At 44.9% G+C, this 20,463-nt stretch overlaps 2 protein-coding genes and 1 long non-coding RNA gene across 8 annotated transcripts in view; 1 reads left to right on the forward strand and 2 right to left on the reverse strand.

The window, feature by feature from the left end:
- Positions 1–671: 671 nt before the first annotated feature.
- On the reverse strand, positions 672–7,960 carry LOC105493770 (apurinic/apyrimidinic endodeoxyribonuclease 2). 2 transcript variants are annotated; one of them, XM_011761646.3, is made up of 6 exons: positions 7,701–7,960; positions 6,649–6,732; positions 5,849–6,029; positions 5,171–5,317; positions 4,553–4,622; positions 672–1,933 (listed from the first exon to the last, which is right to left on the reverse strand). In XM_011761646.3, exons 1-6 carry the CDS (start codon positions 7,855–7,857, stop codon positions 1,016–1,018), a joined length of 1,557 nt encoding a protein of 518 aa, XP_011759948.2. In that variant the 5' UTR covers positions 7,858–7,960; the 3' UTR covers positions 672–1,015. The 2 variants fall into 2 exon arrangements, with proteins under 2 accessions (XP_011759948.2, XP_070945343.1); XM_071089242.1 differs by lacking the exon at positions 5,849–6,029 and having other exon boundaries at positions 7,701–7,923.
- Positions 7,961–8,069: 109 nt separating this feature from the next.
- Positions 8,070–20,463, forward strand: part of LOC105493771 (6-phosphofructo-2-kinase/fructose-2,6-biphosphatase 1) — a 57,077-nt gene continuing 44,683 nt past the window's right edge. For 3 of the 5 annotated variants that reach the window (XM_011761647.3, XM_011761648.3, XM_011761650.3), the window contains exon 1: positions 14,261–14,381. In XM_011761647.3, the coding sequence (XP_011759949.1) occupies positions 14,261–14,381 (121 nt within the window). Of the gene's footprint in view, positions 8,151–9,615; positions 9,871–14,260; positions 14,382–20,463 lie in introns of those variants that run through there. The other 2 variants (XM_071088922.1, XM_011761649.3) reach the window with 2 other exon arrangements.
- Positions 14,248–18,919, reverse strand: LOC139360825 (uncharacterized). Its single transcript, XR_011618339.1, has 3 exons — positions 18,825–18,919; positions 16,932–17,029; positions 14,248–14,362 (listed from the first exon to the last, which is right to left on the reverse strand). It is a non-coding gene; the product is annotated as an uncharacterized lncRNA (long non-coding RNA).

Genomic DNA, 20,463 nt, shown 5'->3' on the forward strand with positions numbered 1-20,463 from the left:
TTACAGGCACGTGCCACCACACCTAGCTAATTTTTTTGTATTTAGTAGAGACAGGGTTTCACCATGTTAGGCTGGTTGTGAACTCCTGACTTCAGGTGATCCACCCACCTCGGCCTCCCAAAGTGCTGGGATTACAGGCGTGTGCCACTGCGCCCAGTCTACCAGTCCCATTTTCATAAGTGAGAAGAGGCTTGGCTAGAGCAAGCACTGTGTTCAAAGCAATGCTTCCACTTTCCAGGTCACAGTATACGGGAAACATTTCCATGGCACACTTAGGGGCACTAATGATACTACTTGCTAAGCAAGTGATCTTCCCTGAGACTTGTGTGATCTCAGGCCCTGCCTGGCAATGCTGAGGGCTGAGGACCCTATTTCTTTCAACTCTGCAATCCACTGGGGCAGCTGTGGGGCACACTAGTTGGAAAGCTCTGGTTTAAGGCTACATAGCCCACCTCCCTTGCTGATTTAACCGCAGCAGTACAGTAAACTCCTACAACTAAGCAGAGAACTCTTTATGGTGAGCACTGCTCCTCACTCCTCACTATTCCCTCCTCCCTCCTCCCCTTTCCCTGGGAATTATATTATTGGGCTACAGCCAGCTGGCAAACCCAGTATTGAGATAGCTTCTTTGACTCAACTTTATGGAGTACATTCACAATGTCCACTCAAAGTGAAACCCTGAAACAAATACACAGACTTTATTTATGCACAAATACATTTTCCAGCAAAGACAGAAGTGATTTAAAATCACACAACTTCCCGGGGCAGCCAGTGTCCGTGTACTTCAGACAGGAAGGTGGAAAGTGGTGTAGCGGGCTGGGTCACAGCATTAAGGTGCAAAAAGCTCACCAACAAGGAGCTAGGTAGGAAGGTCAGTGAGGAAGAGAGGGCTAAGAAGAGGAAGAGAAGGGTAGGAGACTTTCGGGGAGAAGCAGGAGGCAGCTCAGGGAAGGGGAGCTGGCCTCAGATCACGTGCAGGGGTGACTATGCCAGACGTCCCCAGGCCTCCATTGGTTCAGCTGGGCCTGCTCCAGAGGAAGAAGTTGCACCGGGAGGAGGGGTCAGTGGGAGGACCCCGGGGCCTAGCACACATATAGAAGCGGCGGCCCAGGTTGGGTCCTGGCTTCTTCACAGTACGCATCACACATGGCTCCCTGTGGCCCCCACAGAGGGGTGTGCGCAAGGGCCCCGCCAGCACAGACTTCCAGAATGAGGTCCGTACCTCCTTCTCATCTTTGGCTTCTGAAGCCTTGGCCCGCCCCTTCACCACTTTGGCCACTGCCTCCTCTTCTGGAGTCTTCGGGGTCATGAGGGCGCTCATCAGTGGTGGGCTAGGCAGTTTTATGTCAGGAGAGGCTTGGGGACAGTTAGGGGAGGGCTGAAAGTAGCTCTTCAGGTTTTTCTGGCCTCTGCCAGAGCCAGCCTGACTAGGCCGAGGCCTGGTTGAGTGCACTTGGGCTTTGTTTTGGCACGTCTGTACCCGGGTTTGACTGTTGTGCTGCAGCGCCGACTGCTCCAACAGAGGACTTTGTTCGAGAGGAACTAGGAAGCGAAGGATCTTGAGCTGGGTGCCTGCAAACTCAGGGAGGAAGCGGGTGCACAGAGGTGGGCACTGTTTTGCGGGTACAGAGGACACGCTCAAGACTGCACCCACAGGGCAGTGGTCAGAGCCCATCACCTCAGGCAGCAGGAAAGAAGCCTGAAAGGTGTCTATGACCAGGGTCCTGTCCCCTAGCACATAGTCAAGCCGGGAGCCATAGTTGAGATGGCGGGCGCCGGTCACTGCTGACCAGCAGGTGAAGGCCCCCTCCTGCTTTGGTTGGAAGCAGCGGTAGCTATCGATGAAGGGCCCTACGTGAGAGGCAGACTGGCACCCCAAGTTACTGAGCAAGCTGTCCATCCACTTGCGCCCTGGGTCCTCTTCAAAGCATTCCTAGGTGAGGAGGAAAGGGGGTTGGAAGAGAGAGAGACAGAACTAGATACCTAGAACTGGAAGGGACTTAGACTAACTGCTGCATTTTGCAAATAAGAAAATTTGGTTGTCCCAAGAGGACTACTGCTGAAGGTCACACAGTCCAGAATTGGCAGAGCTGGGATTCTGATTTTCATCCTTACTGATTTAAAAGACCATGCTTGTTTTTCCCTCTGCACAAGCTTGCATTTATCTTGCATTGGTCCATCAATGGCAAATCTGAAAGTTTGTTTAATCAGAGCAACTCCCAGAACTGCTTTTTAAAACGATGGAAAACAGGAAGTTAAAAAAGTGTTTGCCTCTAGGAAGTAGGGCTGGGGTTAAGAGTTAGGAAGACTGTCAGCTTCTTCCTTTAAACCCTCTGGCACTATTTGGTTTATCTACTGTGTCAAAGCCCTCAATGACCATTCCTACCTTCTGAGCTGAGGACCTGCAAGGATCCAGGTCTGAATACTTCCTTAGGCTCTGATCCCCAATCCATCATCCATCAGTCCATCCATTCACTCCACCTAACCACCCACTGATTCAATGCAAGGAATGTTCATGGAATACCTATTATGTGCCAAGCATGATGCCAGGGACAAAGTAAGAACCTGATCTACTCCTGGGGACCAAGGAGGCTTCCTTTCGAGAAGTGATCTGGAGGGGAGGTGTGCGGGCTGAGCAAGAGTAACCTAGGTGGAGGGTGCTCCTAACTTTAAGAACAGTCTCTGTGCTGGGAGTGTGGAGGGAGTGTGCTGCATACCCAAAAGACTTGAGGGAAGACCAGACTTGAGACCAGAATACCAGCAGGAAATGGCTGCCATAGTCACACAAGCAAGATGATGGTCACTTGGGCTAGGGTGGGTGCCAGAGGAGACAGAAACATGAAATTATGAGATGATTTATAGCTAGAATCAACAGTACTTGCAGACTAACTGAATGTGGGAAGCGGAGTAAGAAAGAAAGACAATACTAGCACAATTCCCAGGCTTTAAGTTGAAGCAACCAAGGGGATGATGGTGCCATTTAGAGAAATGACAAGACTCAAAGAGCAAGCCTGGTGGAAAGTGGGTATGTTCTGCTATTTTGGAAAGACTGTAAGTCATCTTAGCTGGCACTATTAGTTCTCTTTCCCTGGAGGAGAAAATGAAGGAGGTATACATGAGAGATCTAGGCTACCTCTGAACTAAGTAGAGAAGGCATAAAGGTGTATGATGCTATCACAGGAATCTGAAAGAACACACTGAATAAATGTGTAAGAGGAATGAGGCAGGGAGGGACTGAAGGCTCACACTTTGTAGCATTCTCTCTGCTCCCCACCACACCACCACCACCATTCTCTCGCTTCTGCTCATTTCCCAGCTGGGAGCCATATCTACATTTATGTAGCTCTTCTGCAAATTAATCAAGGAGTATTCCCACGGTCCTTCTCTAAGCCAAACCCAGTGCTGAGTGGGACTGTGCCAACATCAATCACTGATCCCCCATCATGAGACATAAGGCAAGCCAAGATGATAGCTGGCTTGTAGATTCTAGGGCAGTGGTTCTCAAGCCTGGCTGCATGATAAAGTCACACTGGGGGCTTTTAGAACGTGCCACTACCCTGGCCCCACACCCAAGAGTTCTGAGTTCATTAGTCTGCAGTAGTGCTAAGATATTGATATTTTTGTTCTAATATGCAGTTAGGGGCTGAAAACCATGGGCCTAGGGGGACTTAGAGATAAGAGGTTCATATAACAAAAAGACAGAGAGGGGGTCATTTCCACCAATTCAGGGCACAGTGAAAAAAGCCAGAATGAGAATAACTTTTACAACAGGCCGACAGGAGACAACCTGTCTAGAGAGGACAAAATGTGTAGGGACACTGAAGGTGGAAATACAGACAGGTCGCAGTCCATGGAGAGCCTTGAATGCTAGGTCTCGATGTTTTCTCTGCATCACAGAGGTAACCAAGAGGTATTGAAAGTTCATAAACAAGAAACACAGTGTATTAAGGAAATGACCAAGGCAATGTGGAATTCACAGTCCTTGAAAACATCTGACCCCCAACAACTCTCCAGCCCCACCTTCTGCCACTCACCTCCCTTCCCGTGTCACTGAGAAGAAAGGGACTTGTGGTTCCCCATGCACACAATGCAAATTCTCACCTTGAAACCTTTGCCCATGCTAAAATGCTTCGCTACTTCAAAGCTGTTCTACTTGTCTGTTAAGATTCAGCCATTTTCAGCTGCCTGTCCTGATGTCTGAGCTCACCTAGGACTCCCATCTCTGAGCTCCCGTAGCCTTCTGGGATGCCATCTGTGTCTCTGCTCTGAGAATACCATCCTATAATTGGCCAGCCATGCGTCTGTAGCCCACCACCATGCTGGAGAGCTCCTAGGAGCCAAGAGTTGGATCTGACTCCTGAGTCCTCAGTATGTGGCAGAGTCAGTATTGTCTATTGAATAAATGACCAATCCTCAGTACTATAAGAATAGTATTGCAAACCAAGCTCCACTTTCCCATAAAGGAAGCTGTCCCTGGGCCAAAAACTCAGCATTGGTTGGCTGGACAAACAGAATCAATCAAGTGGGGCCAGGCACCTAGAGGTAGCCTTACCAGGTTGACTGCGTCCCAGTGGTCAATGGGGCGGTGGGCTGTATTCAGGTCACCCAGAATGATCACATGGCTGAAAAACACAATATGGGATTGTCAGAAAGGGGTGCAGCAGTCCTGGCTCGTATACTTTTTCCTGGGCCCAAGAGCTCAGACAGGCCACCTCCCATATTGAGGCTTCCTAGCCAACAGCAACTCATAGCAGCCTACCTCTCCAATCTTACCACAACCTTGCTGCCTTTCATATCTGACCAACCCAATTCTGATCTCCAAAGGTGACAGTGCTCCATGTTTGACATGACTGCCTCACTGATCAGTACCTAATGGGCATTTTTCTTGTCCTTCAATCAAGGGGAGGTGAGCTCAAATACCACCTCCCCTTGATTGCTCTAACCCACCCTCACTTTCCTGTCCTTCCCTGGAACAAGACTTTCCTTTGCTTCCAGGAACTTTATCATTCTCATCTCATTTCACCCTTAAAACTATTCTGTGGGGTAGAAACAATATCCCTTTGTCTCTGAGTTCTTTGGAAAGGTTCCATATCCCTTTCAATGGAGCTTAACACAGGGCTGGGCACCCAGGACCGACTCAAGGAAGGCTTGCTGCCTAGGCTTGCAGTACCTGCCTGCCGCCAGGAGGGCTTCTGCTCGGATTTGCAGCAAACGATAGAAGCGCATCTTAAAGACTAGCCGCTCAGGCCTCCCAGGGTCCGCATGGGGGCAGTACACGTTGATTAGGGTCAAGATCCTCTCCTTCCCTTCCCACGTGCTGGAGAAAAGAGAAACCTTCAAAAGGGGTCAGTTTCAAACCTCCCCTTCTGTCCCTTCCCCATACCACATGGTTTCCATTTGGTGACTGTCTGGGATGGAAAAGAAAGGGGTTAAAGAGACACAAATGAGCTGGCATGCACAGGACTTGGGGACTGACTACTGGTAAGGCAGGGAGACGGACATCTAAGGATGACCACCAGGTAATGGCGCTGCTATTCACAAAGAGAACACCCAGAAAGAGAGAAACCTGGGGCAGTGAATTCAGCACTAAGTTGCTTTTGAGATGTCTATGGTAATAAGGGCTGGATCACCAGGCCAGCCCCACACTGTAGAGATGGAAACTCAAGCCTCAGAGGGGGAAAAATTTGCCAGGGTCACACACTGAGCAGCCCAGCCAGGACTAAATCAGGAAAGGCAAATTTGGGAACTTCACCACGGTGCATGTATGTTTACAGGGCAAGCCTCAGAATCTTCACACTCAAAGAGTAGCACCAGCAGTGCTCAGTAGCAGGGAGATATGAGCTATTACCGGATCTTATGCTGTGTGAGGAGGGCCCGGCCCTCACTATCCAGAGCCCGGAGTTCCTCTTGGGTAAACTCATCCATGTTTCCATAGCAACCAACATTCCCATTCTGGGTGGCAAACAGGCCACTCAGGCCTTCTTCAGCAGCCACTGGGGTAGCGTTGTCCTTACAGAAGGTGGCTACACCTGGGAACAGACAGGGTACTCTGAGCAGACCTGGCAGTCAATACCCTGTTGCACAGCCTGTCCCACTCCAATTGTCCCCACACAGGTCACCTAAGTCATCTTCATAAAGTGTGGTTCTTGGGGAACCTTATTCAAACCTTGGAGTCTCAGTTCCTGCATCTAAAAAAGCCACAGAATGTTCTAAGTGTTTTACATTGATACATGGTGAGTGCTCGAGAAGTATTAGCAATTATTACTATCACATGGATTAATTAATTTAATCCTCGTAACAGACCTAGAAGGTAAACATCATCCTCATTTTCTAGCTGAGGAACCTGAGGCACCAAGAGGTAATGTAACTTGCCAGAGGGTGCACAGCTAGGAAATGAGCCACAATTTAAACCCTGGGCTTCTGGCTCCACAGTTCACACAATTAAGCACCACACTACTACTGTACTTCTGAGGTCCAGTAGGATAATTCTATCCATAAAAATTATATTTCACGTAATTTACTATTATGCAGCTTTAGCTCTGTAAACTAAATGTCTAAATTTCTTATTACCCTCTCATCAAATATTGGAAACCCTTTTCCCCATCTGCCTCCATCACTAATTTAAAGTCCACAGAAAGCCCCATTTACCAGAATAGCCGCTACGGTTGCGGCTGAAGCTGAAATAGGAGTTATAACCCTCAACGATAGCCAGGGGCTCTGTCAGTGCATCCCCTAGGGAAAAAAAAAAAATGTAAGATTAAGTCAGAGGTAAAACTAGCATCCGAGAAACACAAAGGCCTGGAATTACAGTTGTAGGCTAATTCCTTGCACACATCAGAGCCGGAGTTGGGGGTGACGGGAATGAAGTATCTATGAGTAGAGGAAGACCTAGAAAGATGGGAAATGTCAGAGAGGAAAATGATATCAGAATTAGAAGTCTGGCGGGGGTGGTTAGAGACTATGAAGTGGAGGTGGAGAATTAGGTGGGAGAGGGAAAGAATCAGAGCTAAGCCTGGGGGTCTGGACGATGGGAGGGAGCTGGGGGTGGGGATGGACATATGAGAGGACAGTGGGAATCTGAGCTAAGGGTGAGAGGTAAGAGAGAGGGAATTAGGGGATCTGAACTGGGGATAGAAGGAAAAGGAATTAGGGGATTCTGAGGGGAGATAGAAGGGTGAAGAAATAAGAGGACATCTAAGCTTGGGGTGGGAAATAAGGTGGGAATTAGGGACTTTCAGCTGGGAGGAGAGATGGGGATAGATAAGGGGTACGGGGTTCTGAGGTGGAGGTGTGAAAAGGAGGCAATTAGAAAGACTGAGCTGGGGTCAAAGGTGGGGTGGGAATTAGAGGATCTGAGCTTGGGGCAAGGATGAAGAATTCGGAGGTTTGACTTGGTGGCGGGGAGATGGACAGCGTATGGAAGGAGGAAATTCAGGGGACTGAGTTTGGGGCCAGAGAATGAGTGGGAATCTGACTAGATATGGGGTTTCGAGAAGGAGCTAGTTTGCTGAAGACAGGAAATGGAGTGCAACTGGGGATCTAGCTAGGGTGGGAAATGGGAGTTTAATAGGGAAGAGACCTGGGTCTAAGGGCAGGACTCTAAGAATAGGAAACTGGGAAAGTAAAATTACATGGGACAGGGGGCAAAAGTTAGCGGGAAAGAAAAAGTATGCAGGGATCCTGGAATCCAGAGCGCTCACTGGTCACTTTGGTTTCCTGGAGACAGACGATATCGGCATCCAGCTCGTCCAAAATGCGCCCCACGGCCACGGCGGCACAGTTGCTGGGTTCCTGATTTGCCACCCCTTGCACGGGTCTCCGAATCCCATTGATGTTCCAGCTCACCACGCGCAACATCTTAACGGGCTGGAACACCTCCCAGCCCGCGCCAAACTAGGCGCGAGCGAACAGCTCGCTGTTCCGAAGTTGGCCAGGCCCGCCTCCCGCGTGCGTTTGCGCAGGCGCTCTCGTGCGTACCACAAGAGCGCCTGACGCACGTCGGGCGGGGGCTTCAACTTCCTCAGTTCTCATTGGCGGGAGGAAGAACTGGGTGGACGTGAAAGAAGCAGAGCGGAAGCCTAGGGGCAATGAATGGCGAGAGGAGTTTCCAGTTGGGCTCCCGCGCCTTCCGCTCGGACACCTGAGTCTCAGTACGTTTTTCCTCTACTCAGAAGTCCACGTGGTGCGTCCGGTTACTTACAAACGGGATTTTGCCACTTTGTAGGCGACCCTGGGCGGAACTGCTCAGCAGCCAAAGCCCCGCCCTCAGTGCGACGGACCGCCCACCTAAGTGCACAGATGGCTGCCGCGCTTGCGCCCCAGGAGTAGCTGGCGCTAAGTACTCGCGTTGAACGGGGCAAAGGGAGGTTCGTGGTTGGAGGAGGGAGCAGTAAGAGTCGCTCCACTGAGATAAGACTTAGGAGGAGGGCCTTTGGCTTTATTGGGGCAGAGGGGAGGAGGAGGAAGCTGTCTCAAGCCTGCCCTGTAGCTTTTATTTGTCTTGGCTCTTAACATTCCGAAGGATGTAGCCGGGCACATCCTTACTCTTGGTTCTGTTTCTCAGATAAGTGAAATCGAGGCCCAGGAAATGTAAGCTCGTGAGCAGCACTGTCTCCGGATGCATCCATGGCTCTTCTGTATATGTTATCGCATTTAATTCTCAGGACAGCCCTGTTTGGGGCATTGAGTCTAAGTTAGAGACGTCGAGTGAATTCACTTCATTCTCACAGTTCAGTCTCTCTTACACTGAAGTAGTAGAGCCAGGATTCAAACCTTATGTTAATTAGCTCAAGGATTACTTTTCTGAGTGTTTTTACTGACCACACACCACCCCAGTTAAGTCTTTTCCTCTGGGGCCCCACGGCACCCTATGGTCCATTCTGTCACAGTACTTATAATACACAGCTGTCATTGACTTCTATTTCTGCTGCCACTAGACTGCCAGCAGCTTGAGAACAATGACCATGTCTGGTTCATCTTGTTAGCCCATCCCCTAATACTGGACACAGTATATATTGGGAAGCAATAGATATTTGTCAGGTGAATGAATGAACAAAGAATAATAGCAAGAGCATCAACAGGTTCATGGCTTGTTTTTGAGAGCACAAAAAATAGAAATAATGGATATGCCCAATGTCCAGGGAAAAGCATAACGATGCATCTTTAGGTTCCTCACCCAGAATTGCAGCATAATTATTTTTCCCCCAGAATTTAAGCGTTAGAGCCATCGTCCTCAATGGTTACAGCAAAGACGCAGTAAACTGCTTTTCCTCCTGGAGGACTTAAATTTACCAGTTGTTGCTATCAGAAAATAGCTCTGTGATTAAAATAAAATTTGTGTGTCCTAAGCTTTTTCATGCTTTGGGGGTTGTTGACTCAGGATTGACTCCCATGAACGTGACAACTAGGACAAAGGAAATGAACATTTTTATTGCTCTTGCTTCATATTGTCAGATTGCTTTCCAGTAAGAGATTATGCCCATTTACACTGAAGACCAATCTGAAACTCAGCCCCAGCAAAATCCAGAACTTGCCTGTCTCCATAGCTGGTTTTAATTTCCCTATTCTGCAATGGCTTGTTAATATTAGTTCTGACCTTTGGGGCAAGGTGAACACATGGTTGGACTGAAGAGAAAAGGCTTCGGGTGGCTCAGGAACTTCTTTGGCAACTACAACAGCTAATATTTCAACAGAGCACATACACTCCCCCCACTTAACAAGGGTACATCCTCAGCCTTCTCAGGGAACCAACGAACACCTCCAGGCTTCCTCTTTGATGCCACCCACTGGACCTGCCTTAGGGGTCTGTAAATGCAAGACAGCCGAGTGTTGGATAATTAGCAATGGAAGAAAAAACCTCTAGAATAAAAGGTAGGTGAGAAAGAAGGGAACGTAGGCAGGAGTTACACAAATCCACATCCATTCTTCAGGCCCTCTGAAAAATTTTCTTTGCGTAGATGGTTGGTTGACGTGTGCATTAAAGGGCATGGGAAAGTGGGGGAAAAGATTATATGTAACCTATTTATATATCTGTATATTTTTAAAAATCCATTCTGGCCTTTGTGGGACCCTGGCCCCCAGGGCAATTCCCTAGCACCTGTGAAAGTCTCTCTAACTTGTTCTGGTGTGGTTTTGAATGAACTGAGTGATTGAGATTATAGCTCTTACCTCCCCACTGATGTGTAAAGTAGGGTTGATTTGCTGTGGGCTTTGAACAAACTCTCTAGCTTCTCTGGGCATCAGTAGCCTCCTCAGTAAAATGGAAATCAGAGTCTCTAGCCAATGTTCCTCAGAGGGCTGTCACGATCAAGAAGGGTGGAAAGGCAGAAACCAAAGCTCTTTGGAGACATTTCGGGACTTCCTCCCTCTAAGAGTAGTGATCTTGCTTTTTTATATAGGCTCCACAAGCAATCCCACCCAAAACCCTCCAGCTGCTCTTCTCCCTGTGCGACTATGATCTGTGGAGAGCCGCTTCCAGGACTAGGATTCAGTGAGGTTTGGGGCCCAGGCATGAGGCCGAAAATAGTGGAGAGATGGTGGGCCAGGACAGTGGCTGAGAAGGAAGGGGATCATAGACTCCTGTCACAGAAGGCCTGACACTCATATACATGCACCTAGCTTGTAAGTGTGTGGTCGATCTCCCCTCATGCCTTCATTCTCCACAAATGCATTCATACCCAAACAGTCTGAGAGCTACCAATAGGGAGACCCCATTCATGACTTTATTATCCATCAGCACTGTCATATGCTCCTTTACATAGGATTCTCCCCCCATACACATGCCCTATACTTTGGGAGGGGTACAGGGTCAGGATCTGGAGGCCTTGGGAAATCACATTGTAATCTTTTCTTCCCTAGAGATAGCCCCATTATAGAATTTTAGACCAAGAGCTGCAGGTCAGAGCTTGGTCTTGAATGAGAATCTGGTACTGACTGAACCCTTTCTCTGCCACGAGTTCATTGGCCCTTTTCAGAGAGGACTTAATTCTTGTGTTTATCTGTTTCTGTCCCATTCAAGGTAGAGAAACCTTTCTAGATGCCACCTCCTACCTCAGACAAGTTAGTTCTCCCATCCAATTCCCTGCACAGCTCTCTGTTATAATATTTACCTTGTTGAACTAGGATTAGTTGTCCACAAGTTCATCTCATCTAGGGCAGAGAGATGTAGACTGCACAAACACAATAAGCAAGTGTCTCCTCTGTCCTTTGTGCCAGGGCCTGAATTGGACACTGGAAACACAAATTACAGATCACTGAGATCTAGTCTCCATCCTCAAGGAGTTCACAGTCTAGTGGGGAAGCAGACCAGGAAAATACTGGTGGATACTTGCTCAGATAGGAGCAGGTGGGCAATATAAGAACCAAAGACAAGGCCTGTCCCAAGGATACAGGGGTCACTTCCCAAAGGAAGTGAACATCAAACCAGACCTTGAAAAATGGGTCAGAATGTGTTGGGAATAGAAGGAGAAAAAATAGCATTTCGGGCTGAGCAAAGGCCAAGAAACAAGAAAACACACCATGTATTTTGGGGCCCAGTGAGTCAGCCAGTGAAGTTTAAGGATGGAGATCTAAGGAGAGACATGGCTGGACAGGTAGGCTGAAGCTTGATTGAGAAGTCTTGAGTGCCAAGTTGAGGTCTTTCCATAAAGCTTGTTTTGGTCTCCTGCTTCTGGGATCAGAATTGGTAACAGTGAGGAATCTCATAGCTAATTCCAGGCAAGTTTAAGTTAGGTTTTAGAGCCTGGACCCCAGGTTTACCCTTTCAGACTTTGTCAAAAGCCTGCCAGCTTCCTATCTCAGATTTCCTGCTGCTAAAATTGTCCTTCTGCCTGTTGGCAGGGTCATGGGGACAAAATTGTAAACATAGAAGAGACGTTCATGTGACCAGCTAGATTACCTTGAACATGCCACTTCCCCTCCCCAGACCTCAGTTTCCCTGTAAGGCTAACAAGGATGTTTGTAAGGATCAAATGAGATAAGGGATATGTTGTTGCTTTGTGGGCAATGGAAAACATACAGGGAAAGGGTTATAATTAAGATTATTAATATTAACAGATTTATACCAGTTAGGAAATTTATTAGAATTAAAAGAGTTGTATCTCTTACAAAGTCTAGTTCTGAGACTCTAGAGGTTCTGAGCTAACCTGTAAGACCACATTCTTAGATCAGGCGTGTTTGATTAATTAAAGAAAAGCCCTGGCCTGGGAGAAATTAGGTCCCTAGTGTTCTATTCCTGACTTGGCCACTGATTTGCTACATGACCTTAGGATATTTCTAGAAAAATATTTCTAGATCTCAGTTTTCTTACCTGAGAGGGTGAGATGAAATGATCTCACAAGTCTTTACACAAAATCAAAAGAGTAAAACCAAATTCATCCTTCTAATTGATTTGCAGGAGCTCTTTGCATATTATAAATGTTAAACCTTTGCCATAATATTGTAAGTTTCCTTAACTGAGGGTTTTCTGTATGGTCAGCATTACAGTAGAAGTTTCAGGTTAGTCAAAGAGGTGTCTTATCATTTACCTCCCAAAGGGAGTAACAGTGTTAGATAATATATTTTTAACATTTCCCAGATTGCTTTACATTTTTTAACACATTGAATCTTCAACAATCCTAAGGAGGGTAGGTACTCCTATCATTGCCATGTTCCAGATAAGAAAACTGAAGCACTGAAAAGTTTAGTCTTCTGCTCATTGTCTCATAGCCAACAAGGGGCAGAGGTAGGATTCCACTCAAGAAATATGGCTCTAGAGCCTATTGCTCTTAACCATCATAATCTGCTGTCTCAGTTGATTCATTTAGATAGGTGGGCTCTGGAATGTATTAAAAGTTTGGTATGATTTATACACAACAACTGGAGGAAATCTGACCCTTGTGTAGACTAAGGCTTGCAAATGTATTTTAGGGAACTTCTTAAAAGGCAAAGTGGAACTGAGAGCATCTGAGGGCAGGGATTGGAAATTTCTGTCCCCAAGAGATTGCCCTTGTGTAGCCCAGCTCAGTGGAAGAAAGTTGAGCTTCCTCGTAGCCAATCATTGAAGGTTCACTGGGGGTGGGAAGGTTGCAGAAGAGTGAAGTAAGAGCACACTTGCGCATCTTCCAGGCAAGCTGTGCAGTTCTATGAGTTCTACACATAAAAGCCTCAAAACAACGTGTCAGGGGAGGGAGAGAGGGGGCAGGTGAGGGTGAGTCATCTGGGCTGGATGGCTCTGGCCTGTGGACTTGTCCTACTTTGAGGCCATTGCTCTTTGCTCCCTGCTGCAGCCTCCACCCTCTTAAATCTCCATCCTAATGGCTTGGCATGAGGAACTTTAGTGAAATTTTCTATCAGTTCATGATGCCAATGTCATTCTCCTTAGGGGATCTGACGGTGGCTAACAGCCATGTGGGCAGAGCTTACCATTCCCCCACCTCCAGCCCCAGGCAATGGCTGCACTCTTCCAAAGGTGTCAGTTTACTCCTATTTATTTAGCCCTTGGCTGGAGAGAGTAGAAAGATGATCAGATAGTGCCCATCTCTTCAAGAGTGCCCCAGGCAGCACATTTCAGGTGGGAGAGGCCCTGTGGCAAGGAAGGCAGCAGAATCCAGAGAAGACAAGGGATGCAAGGCCATTTTGGGTCGGAGAAGCAGAGAAGTAATGGACCTTCCATGTCCAGTTTGGGCCTCTAATTGCCAGCTCAAAACACTGCATTCCCCAGTAGGGACTTTGTGTTTGTGTTTTTGTCCTTGGGAACCTTGCATTTCTGATGTAAATCTTGATTTCTGGGTTGGAGCTTGACATTCTACTTAGGTCCATTTTTTAATTTCAAAGCTGGGAAAGCCGCTGAGACCTACCTCCATCACCTTTGCCTCTCTACCCCACACAGGCTGTAAGCACATGATCTTTGGTCTTTTATTTGCATACTCTATTAGTCTTGTCTTCATTGGAGGGAAGTGACTGGTCAGACCTGGACTGTGTTGCTGGCTGCCTTCCTTGTTGGGCTCCAACTTACCTCCTATGTACACAGCCCTTGGAGTTCAGAGGCCTCTCCTGACCTCTGCCCAACCTCTTGCTCTCTGCACCCAATACCCCTAGTAATACAGGAGCAGAGGCAGGCTAGGACCAGAGGAAAGAGGAGAAGGGACTGAAGACAGACTTTGAGAGGGCTTAGAAACCCAGTGCACCCCCCGTCCGCTCTGTCCACCTGCTGCTGTAACCACAGTGAGGGAAAAGACAGCTAGTAAGATAGGAAGTGAGGCCGGGTACCTTGTGGGCAGTGATGTCATTAGCTGCGACTCCTAAGATGTCTCCAGAGATGGGAGAGCTCACCCAAACCAGGTTGCAGAAGATCTGGATTCCACACAGCAGCGGCAGCAGCAGGCTGCATCGGAGAAGGGGCTGTAAGTGGGGTTTACTTCCGTGGGTTTCAAGGTGGTGGTGGTAGAGTGGGTGTAGAAGAGCAAAGGATGCACCTCCCCTTAACGTACACTCCCACCTCAACCTAAAAGTTGGAGTAGATGAACAACTGGATGAAATAGAGGCTAGTGTCAAAAAGGTGAGGAAAGAATGAGAGAGAAGACAACCGGAAAGAAAGAGATGAAGACAGAGAAGGAGGATTAGGTTAAGACCATCTTAATCAGAGAGATCTTTAGGAACTTTTCATTTCTTAGGCAGAGCTTGTTTGGAATGTTTCTTGTGTAGAATTTAAGATTTCTAGTTCAGGACTGTTCAGTGATAGCCTAGTATGTTTCATTTTGGTGACTTCTGTGAAGTGTCTGGGAGTTGGTCTTGTCTGACTGATAGTGCCTGGGTGAAATAAGGTGATGGCTCCTGGCATCATCTCTCAGGGGACAGGTGCTGCGTACACAACAGTGCCATGTCACTGGTCAGTATTGCTCCTCTCCTTTCTCAGGCCTTTTCTGAGTCTCTACCTGCCTAGGTTGGGAAACACTTCATGTCCTGTCTCCAATGTTGGCTCTCTGGCACATATGGACCTCCTTGCTGCTCTAGGAATTTGAGAGAGACAGTCTCTCAGGGCCAGCCCACTGGTGTGGTGCTCACTTTGGAAATTTAAGAAAGATCAAGGGCAAAAGAAAAGTAAACAAAACCTGTACGTATTTAAAAAGAAACGAGTATACCCATTTCCCATAGATAACAGGCGACAGTGGTGGACCAAGGTGCATCCAGCCCAGGGATTGTAGCCTGAATGGCCATAAGGTGGGTTAAGATAAGGCAGCTGGGCCGGGCGTGGTGGCTCACGCCTGTAATCCCAGCACTTTGGGAGGCCGGGGTGGGCGGATCACAAGGTCAGGAGATCGAGACCATGGTGAAACCCCGTCTCTACTAAAAATAGAAAAAATTAGCCGGGCGCAGGGGCGGGCGCCTGTAGTCCCAGCTACTCGGGAGGCTGAGGCAGGAGAATGGCGTGAACCCGGGAGGCGGAGCTTGCAGTGAGCCGAGATTGAGCCACTGCACTCCAGCCTGGGCGACAGAGCGAGACTCCGTCTCAAAAAAAAAAAAAAAAAAAAAAAAAAAAGATAAGGCAGCTGTGGACTGTGGGACTCAGACACCCCAAAGGCCAGCTAACCAAGTTTCCACTCTGCTAATGCTAGAGGCGGCCCAGGCTCAGAGATATTGGGGGTAGCAGTAGTTGCTTAGAGGATCCAGGAGCATATAGAATGTTAAATATAGTTATAATATACAGGATGTAGGGTGTGGGTGGAGGAAGAGAGACAAAAAAGACTAGGCTCCTGTTCTCTCTCTTTCTTATCTCCACCAGCTCTCACACTCACTCAACTGGAGATCTAGGAGCCTGGAGACTGAGAGGTACCCTCACCCAGCCAGCCACTCTTGGCCTTTTCCAAGGGGCTGTTTAGTTGACAAGCAAGCCATTCTCTGCATACACGGGTCCTCCAGAGCTAGAATGCTTATAGTCCTGGGAACTGTGTCTTTCAAGTTGGAGAGATAATATACATAAATCATCTAATATAGTCTCTATCAAATAGAAGATGAAAAATAAATACGTGCTCACTTTAGTTTGGAGCGTCACTTCCCTCAGCTATAAAACAGAATTAATGCCTATGACCCAGTGTTATTGGGAGTAATTCACTGATTCAGAGGTTCTGGATCCAGACTGCTTAGGTTTGAGTCTCAGCTCTGTCTCCCCCTGTGTCTGTGACCTTGGACAACTCTTTTAACCTCTCTGGGCTTCTCTGTTTCCTCACCTGTAAAAGGAAGTTAATAACAGTGTAGTTGTGAAGATTAGATGAGCTGAAGCCTATGACATGCTTAGAAGAGTGTCCAGCACATAGTACACACTCAGTAATTGTTAATTATCCTAATTCTTATTGTTCTTGTTGTTTAAACAAGAAAGTGGGTGTGTGGTCTTATTTACCATCATATCCTCAACATCAGGCCCTGATCCTGGCACATAGTAGATGTAAGTGGTCATTCAATAAATGGTCACTCTGTGCTACTTCCACTCTACCACTCGCCATAGCCAAAAATGGGGCTCTGTGTGCACAAGACAGTCATTCATTAATATCTGACTAAATTTTATCAGACCATAGATGCAAAAAAACTTAGATAGTGGTTGCCAAGTCTGGGCAATGTCTGGTTCACCTCTTGCTAGGGAGGCCAGTCTATTTGTCCCTGTAAGGTCTGAATCACCTTTTTCTTGGAGCATCCTCTCTAGAAGACACACAGTCACTTAATGTTATTCTGAAGATTAAATACATTAACATGTAAAGTACTTGAACAGCTGTGCATATTCTTTTCTCATGCAACATTATGTTTATGTGAACCACCCATGTTATTGTTGCAAGCAGTTGTAGTTTGTTTATTCCCCTTGTGAATATCCCACAGTTTATTTATCCATCTTACTATTGTTGAGCATTTGAGTAGTTTCTAATTTTTGATTATGAACAATAATCCAATGGGCATTCTTGTACCTTTATCCTGGTAGAGCAAGTCCCTCCATCTTGTCCTTCTTATGTAGTGTCTTGGCTATTCTTGGCCCAGTGCTCTTCTCCATAAATTTTAGAATCAGCTTTCCAAGTTAAACACACACACACACACACACACACACACATGCACACACACACACAGACACACACGAGAGAGAGAGAGAGAGAGAGAGAGAGAGAGAGAGAGAGAGAGAGAACTTTTGGGATTTTGATGGAAATTACATTCAATCTGTAAATCTAATCAATTTGAGGAGAGTTGCCATCTTTGTGATGTTGAGTCTTCCCTAAACATGGTATATCACTCCATGTATTCAGACTTTTTCATGTTGAGTGAAGTTTTATAATTTAATCCATAAAAGGCTTGCATGCCATTGTAAGATTTTTGACTTATTTTTTGTTGCTATGTTAAATAGTACCTTTTTAGAAAATTAAATTTTATAGCAGTATGTTGCTAATGTATACAACTGTACTTGTTTTTCATGTAATGAATTTGTAACTAGCAAACCTGCTAAACTTTCTTATGAGTTTTGATAATTTGTATGTAAATGATAGCTTTCATTTTCCCCACAATCCTTATTTTTATCATTTTCTTATATTATTACACTGCTAAGACCTCCCACCTTTAATACACACACACGAGATGTGCAGTACATGTTGAAAAGAAATGTTAGTAGTGTGTATTCTTATGCTGATCCCGATTTTAAGTTTCACCATTGAGTAAATTTGCTATAGTTTTTTTGGTAGATATCATTTAATAGGTTAAAGAGGTTCCTGTGTATTCTGAGTTTGCCAATACAATTTTTAAAGCATGAGTGAATGTTGAATTTTATTAAACATGTTTCTGTATTCAATGAAATGACATTAATTTTCTATTTTAACCCATTAATGTGGTACATTACATTAGAGTTTTTCTTGTGTTGAAATAATCTTGCAGTCCTGGGATAAATAAAAACTTCTGAATTTCTTTCACTAATATTTTGTTTAGGATTTTAGCATTTTACTCAGGAAAGAGATTGGCCTGTAATTTTTCCAAGAGTGTCAAGATTATAGTAACCTCATAAAATCAGAATTAAAAAAAACCTTTCATTCTGTCCTCTGACAGAGGTTGTCTGCAGAACTAGCCATTCCTCAAATATTTTACCTGGCAGCATTTCCAGGTAAAACCATTTGGACCTGGTGTCTCCTTTAATATTTTAATGGATACAATCTCTTTTATCAGTTATAGAATCCTTTCAGTTTGCTATTTCCACTAAAGTCAGCTTTCTTAAGCTTTCCTAAGTCATGGTTTTCTAGGAATTTTTCTACTTCACATCAGTTTTCAAATTTATTTTGTGTGAAGTTCTTATCTTTGTATCTTTTTAAAATCTCTGTTGCATTTGTAGTTATAGCTTCTCTTTTGTCATATTGTTTATTTGCACCTTCTCAATCAATCTTGCTATAAGTTTGACACTTTTATAATTCTTCTAAAATAATCAACTTTTGACCTTTTGATCCTTTCTGTTATCTTTATTTTCTATTTAACTAGTTTTTCATCATTATTCTGTTTCTCCTACTTTCTTTGGATTCATTCTGTTGCTCTTTTTTAACTAGTAGGGTTGCATGCTGCTCAGCTCATTCATTTTCAGACTTTCTTCTTTTCTAATTTAAGTATCCAATGCTATAATTGGCCTACTAAACAGGGCTGATATTCCACAGATTCACAATCATATGGCCATATGAATTTTCAAAATATTTCTAGTCCATTTTATAAATAGGCACTGTCCCAGGCTTTTTTAGTCTCTCTGACACTTACCCAGCTACCCTGGCCACCTCAATTCCTTTCCCAGGACAGCCAAGACCTACTGATTATCATCTAGCAACTAAAGGATTAATGCTTACCACAGCAGGAGGTCTCCAGTACTTGGTGCCAGCCCTTGGACCAGCTTCTGTTTTGATAGATCAGTGCTCTTGTCATTTCCATTTTAATTCCATTCTAGTCAGAGAACAAACTTTGTATTATTTCAGTTCTTTGAAGTCTGTTGATACTTGCTTTATGGACCAACTTATGGAAAATTCTGGTAAATGTTCCATGAGCACTTGAAAAGAATGTGCATTTTACAGTTGTGTTTAGTGTACTATATACCTCGATTAAGTTGTGTTTGTTAATCTGGCTCAAATGTTCTATATTCTTCTGGGGTTTTGGCTGCCTGTTGATATGGAAAATTTGTTAATGTCTCCTTGTATTTCTGTCAGTCTTGAAAGTTCGTAGTTACAAACAGATTTAGAATTGCTATATCTTCCTTGTGAATTGAATATTTTATCACCATGTAAGGAAATTATTAACTCTGGTAATACCTGGTAATTTGGTATCATTGATGTTTTTGCCCTATAATCAATCTTTTTTCTCATATTAATATACCTACTAGCTAATATACCTATTAGCTTTATTTAGCTTAATATTTGCCTGGTATGTGTTTTCCTACATTTTAAAAAAATTGTTTTTGATAGAGATATAATTCACATACCATAAAATTCACCATTTTGAAGTATACAGGCAGTGGTTTTGAGTATATTCACATAGTTGTGTAACCATCACCACTAATTCCAGAACATTTTCTTTATGCCAAAAAGGAGTTCCATACTGTAGACTCACTCCAGATGACCCCCTCCCCTTAGCCCCTGGCAACCAGTAATCTACTTTCAGTCTCTAAGGATTTGCCTATTCTGGACATTTTATATAAGGGGAGTCATACAATATGTGGCCTTTTGTATCTGGCTCATTTCTTTGGGCATGATGTTTTCAAGGTTAATCCATGTTGTAGCATGCGAAGTCACAAAGATTTATGCCTAGGCTTTTTTCTAAGAGTTTTATAGTCTTAGTTCTTACATTTAGGTTTTTAAATTTATTCTGAGTTAATATTTGCATGTGGTGTGAGATGGGAATCCAGCTTCATTCTTTTGCATGTAGATATCCAGTTGTCCTAGCAGCATTTTTTGAAGACTCTTTTTTCCCCTACTTAATTGTCTTGGCACCTTTGATGAAAATCAGGTGACTATAATAAGTTGAAGGGTTTACTTCTGGGCTCTCAGTTCTATTCCATTGGTGTTTATGTATCTCTGTCCTTATACCAGTACCACACATTCTTGATTACTGTAGTTTTTAATAAATCTTGAAATTGGGAAGCATGTCTTCTATTTTTGTTCTTTTTCAGATTGTTTTCAAGATTGTTTTGGCTATTCTAGGTCCTCTGCATTTCCATATAAATTTTAAGACCAATTTATTAATTTCTGCAAAGAATTAAGCTGGCACTTTGACAGAGGCTGCATTTAATCTATAGATTAGTTAGGGAATATTACCATCTTAACAATAGTAAGTTTTAGGTCCCTGAACATGAGATGTTGTTGCATTTACTTAGGTCTTTATTTTAAGCATTGTTTTGTAGTTTTCAGAGTGTTTTACATTTTTTAAAGTATTCTTTTAAGCATTTTATTGTTTTGATGCTATTATAAATAGAATTGCTTTACTTAATTTCATTTT

This window comes from Macaca nemestrina, chromosome X (genome assembly GCF_043159975.1).
Source record: "Macaca nemestrina isolate mMacNem1 chromosome X, mMacNem.hap1, whole genome shotgun sequence".
NCBI classification, from domain to species: domain Eukaryota; kingdom Metazoa; phylum Chordata; class Mammalia; order Primates; family Cercopithecidae; genus Macaca; species Macaca nemestrina.

Bases quoted from the DNA above. Each gene is read 5' to 3' on its own strand.
- LOC105493770 (XM_011761646.3), bottom strand. From the start codon at position 7,857: ATGTTGCGCGTGGTGAGCTGGAACATCAATGGGATTCGGAGACCCGTG. The intron at 6,733-7,700 runs GTGAGCGCTCTG...TTTTTTCCCTAG, and splicing joins CCAGGAAACCAAAGTGACCA to GGGATGCACTGACAGAGCCC. The intron at 1,934-4,552 runs GTAAGGCTACCT...CTCCTCACCTAG, and splicing joins ACTGGGACGCAGTCAACCTG to GAATGCTTTGAAGAGGACCC.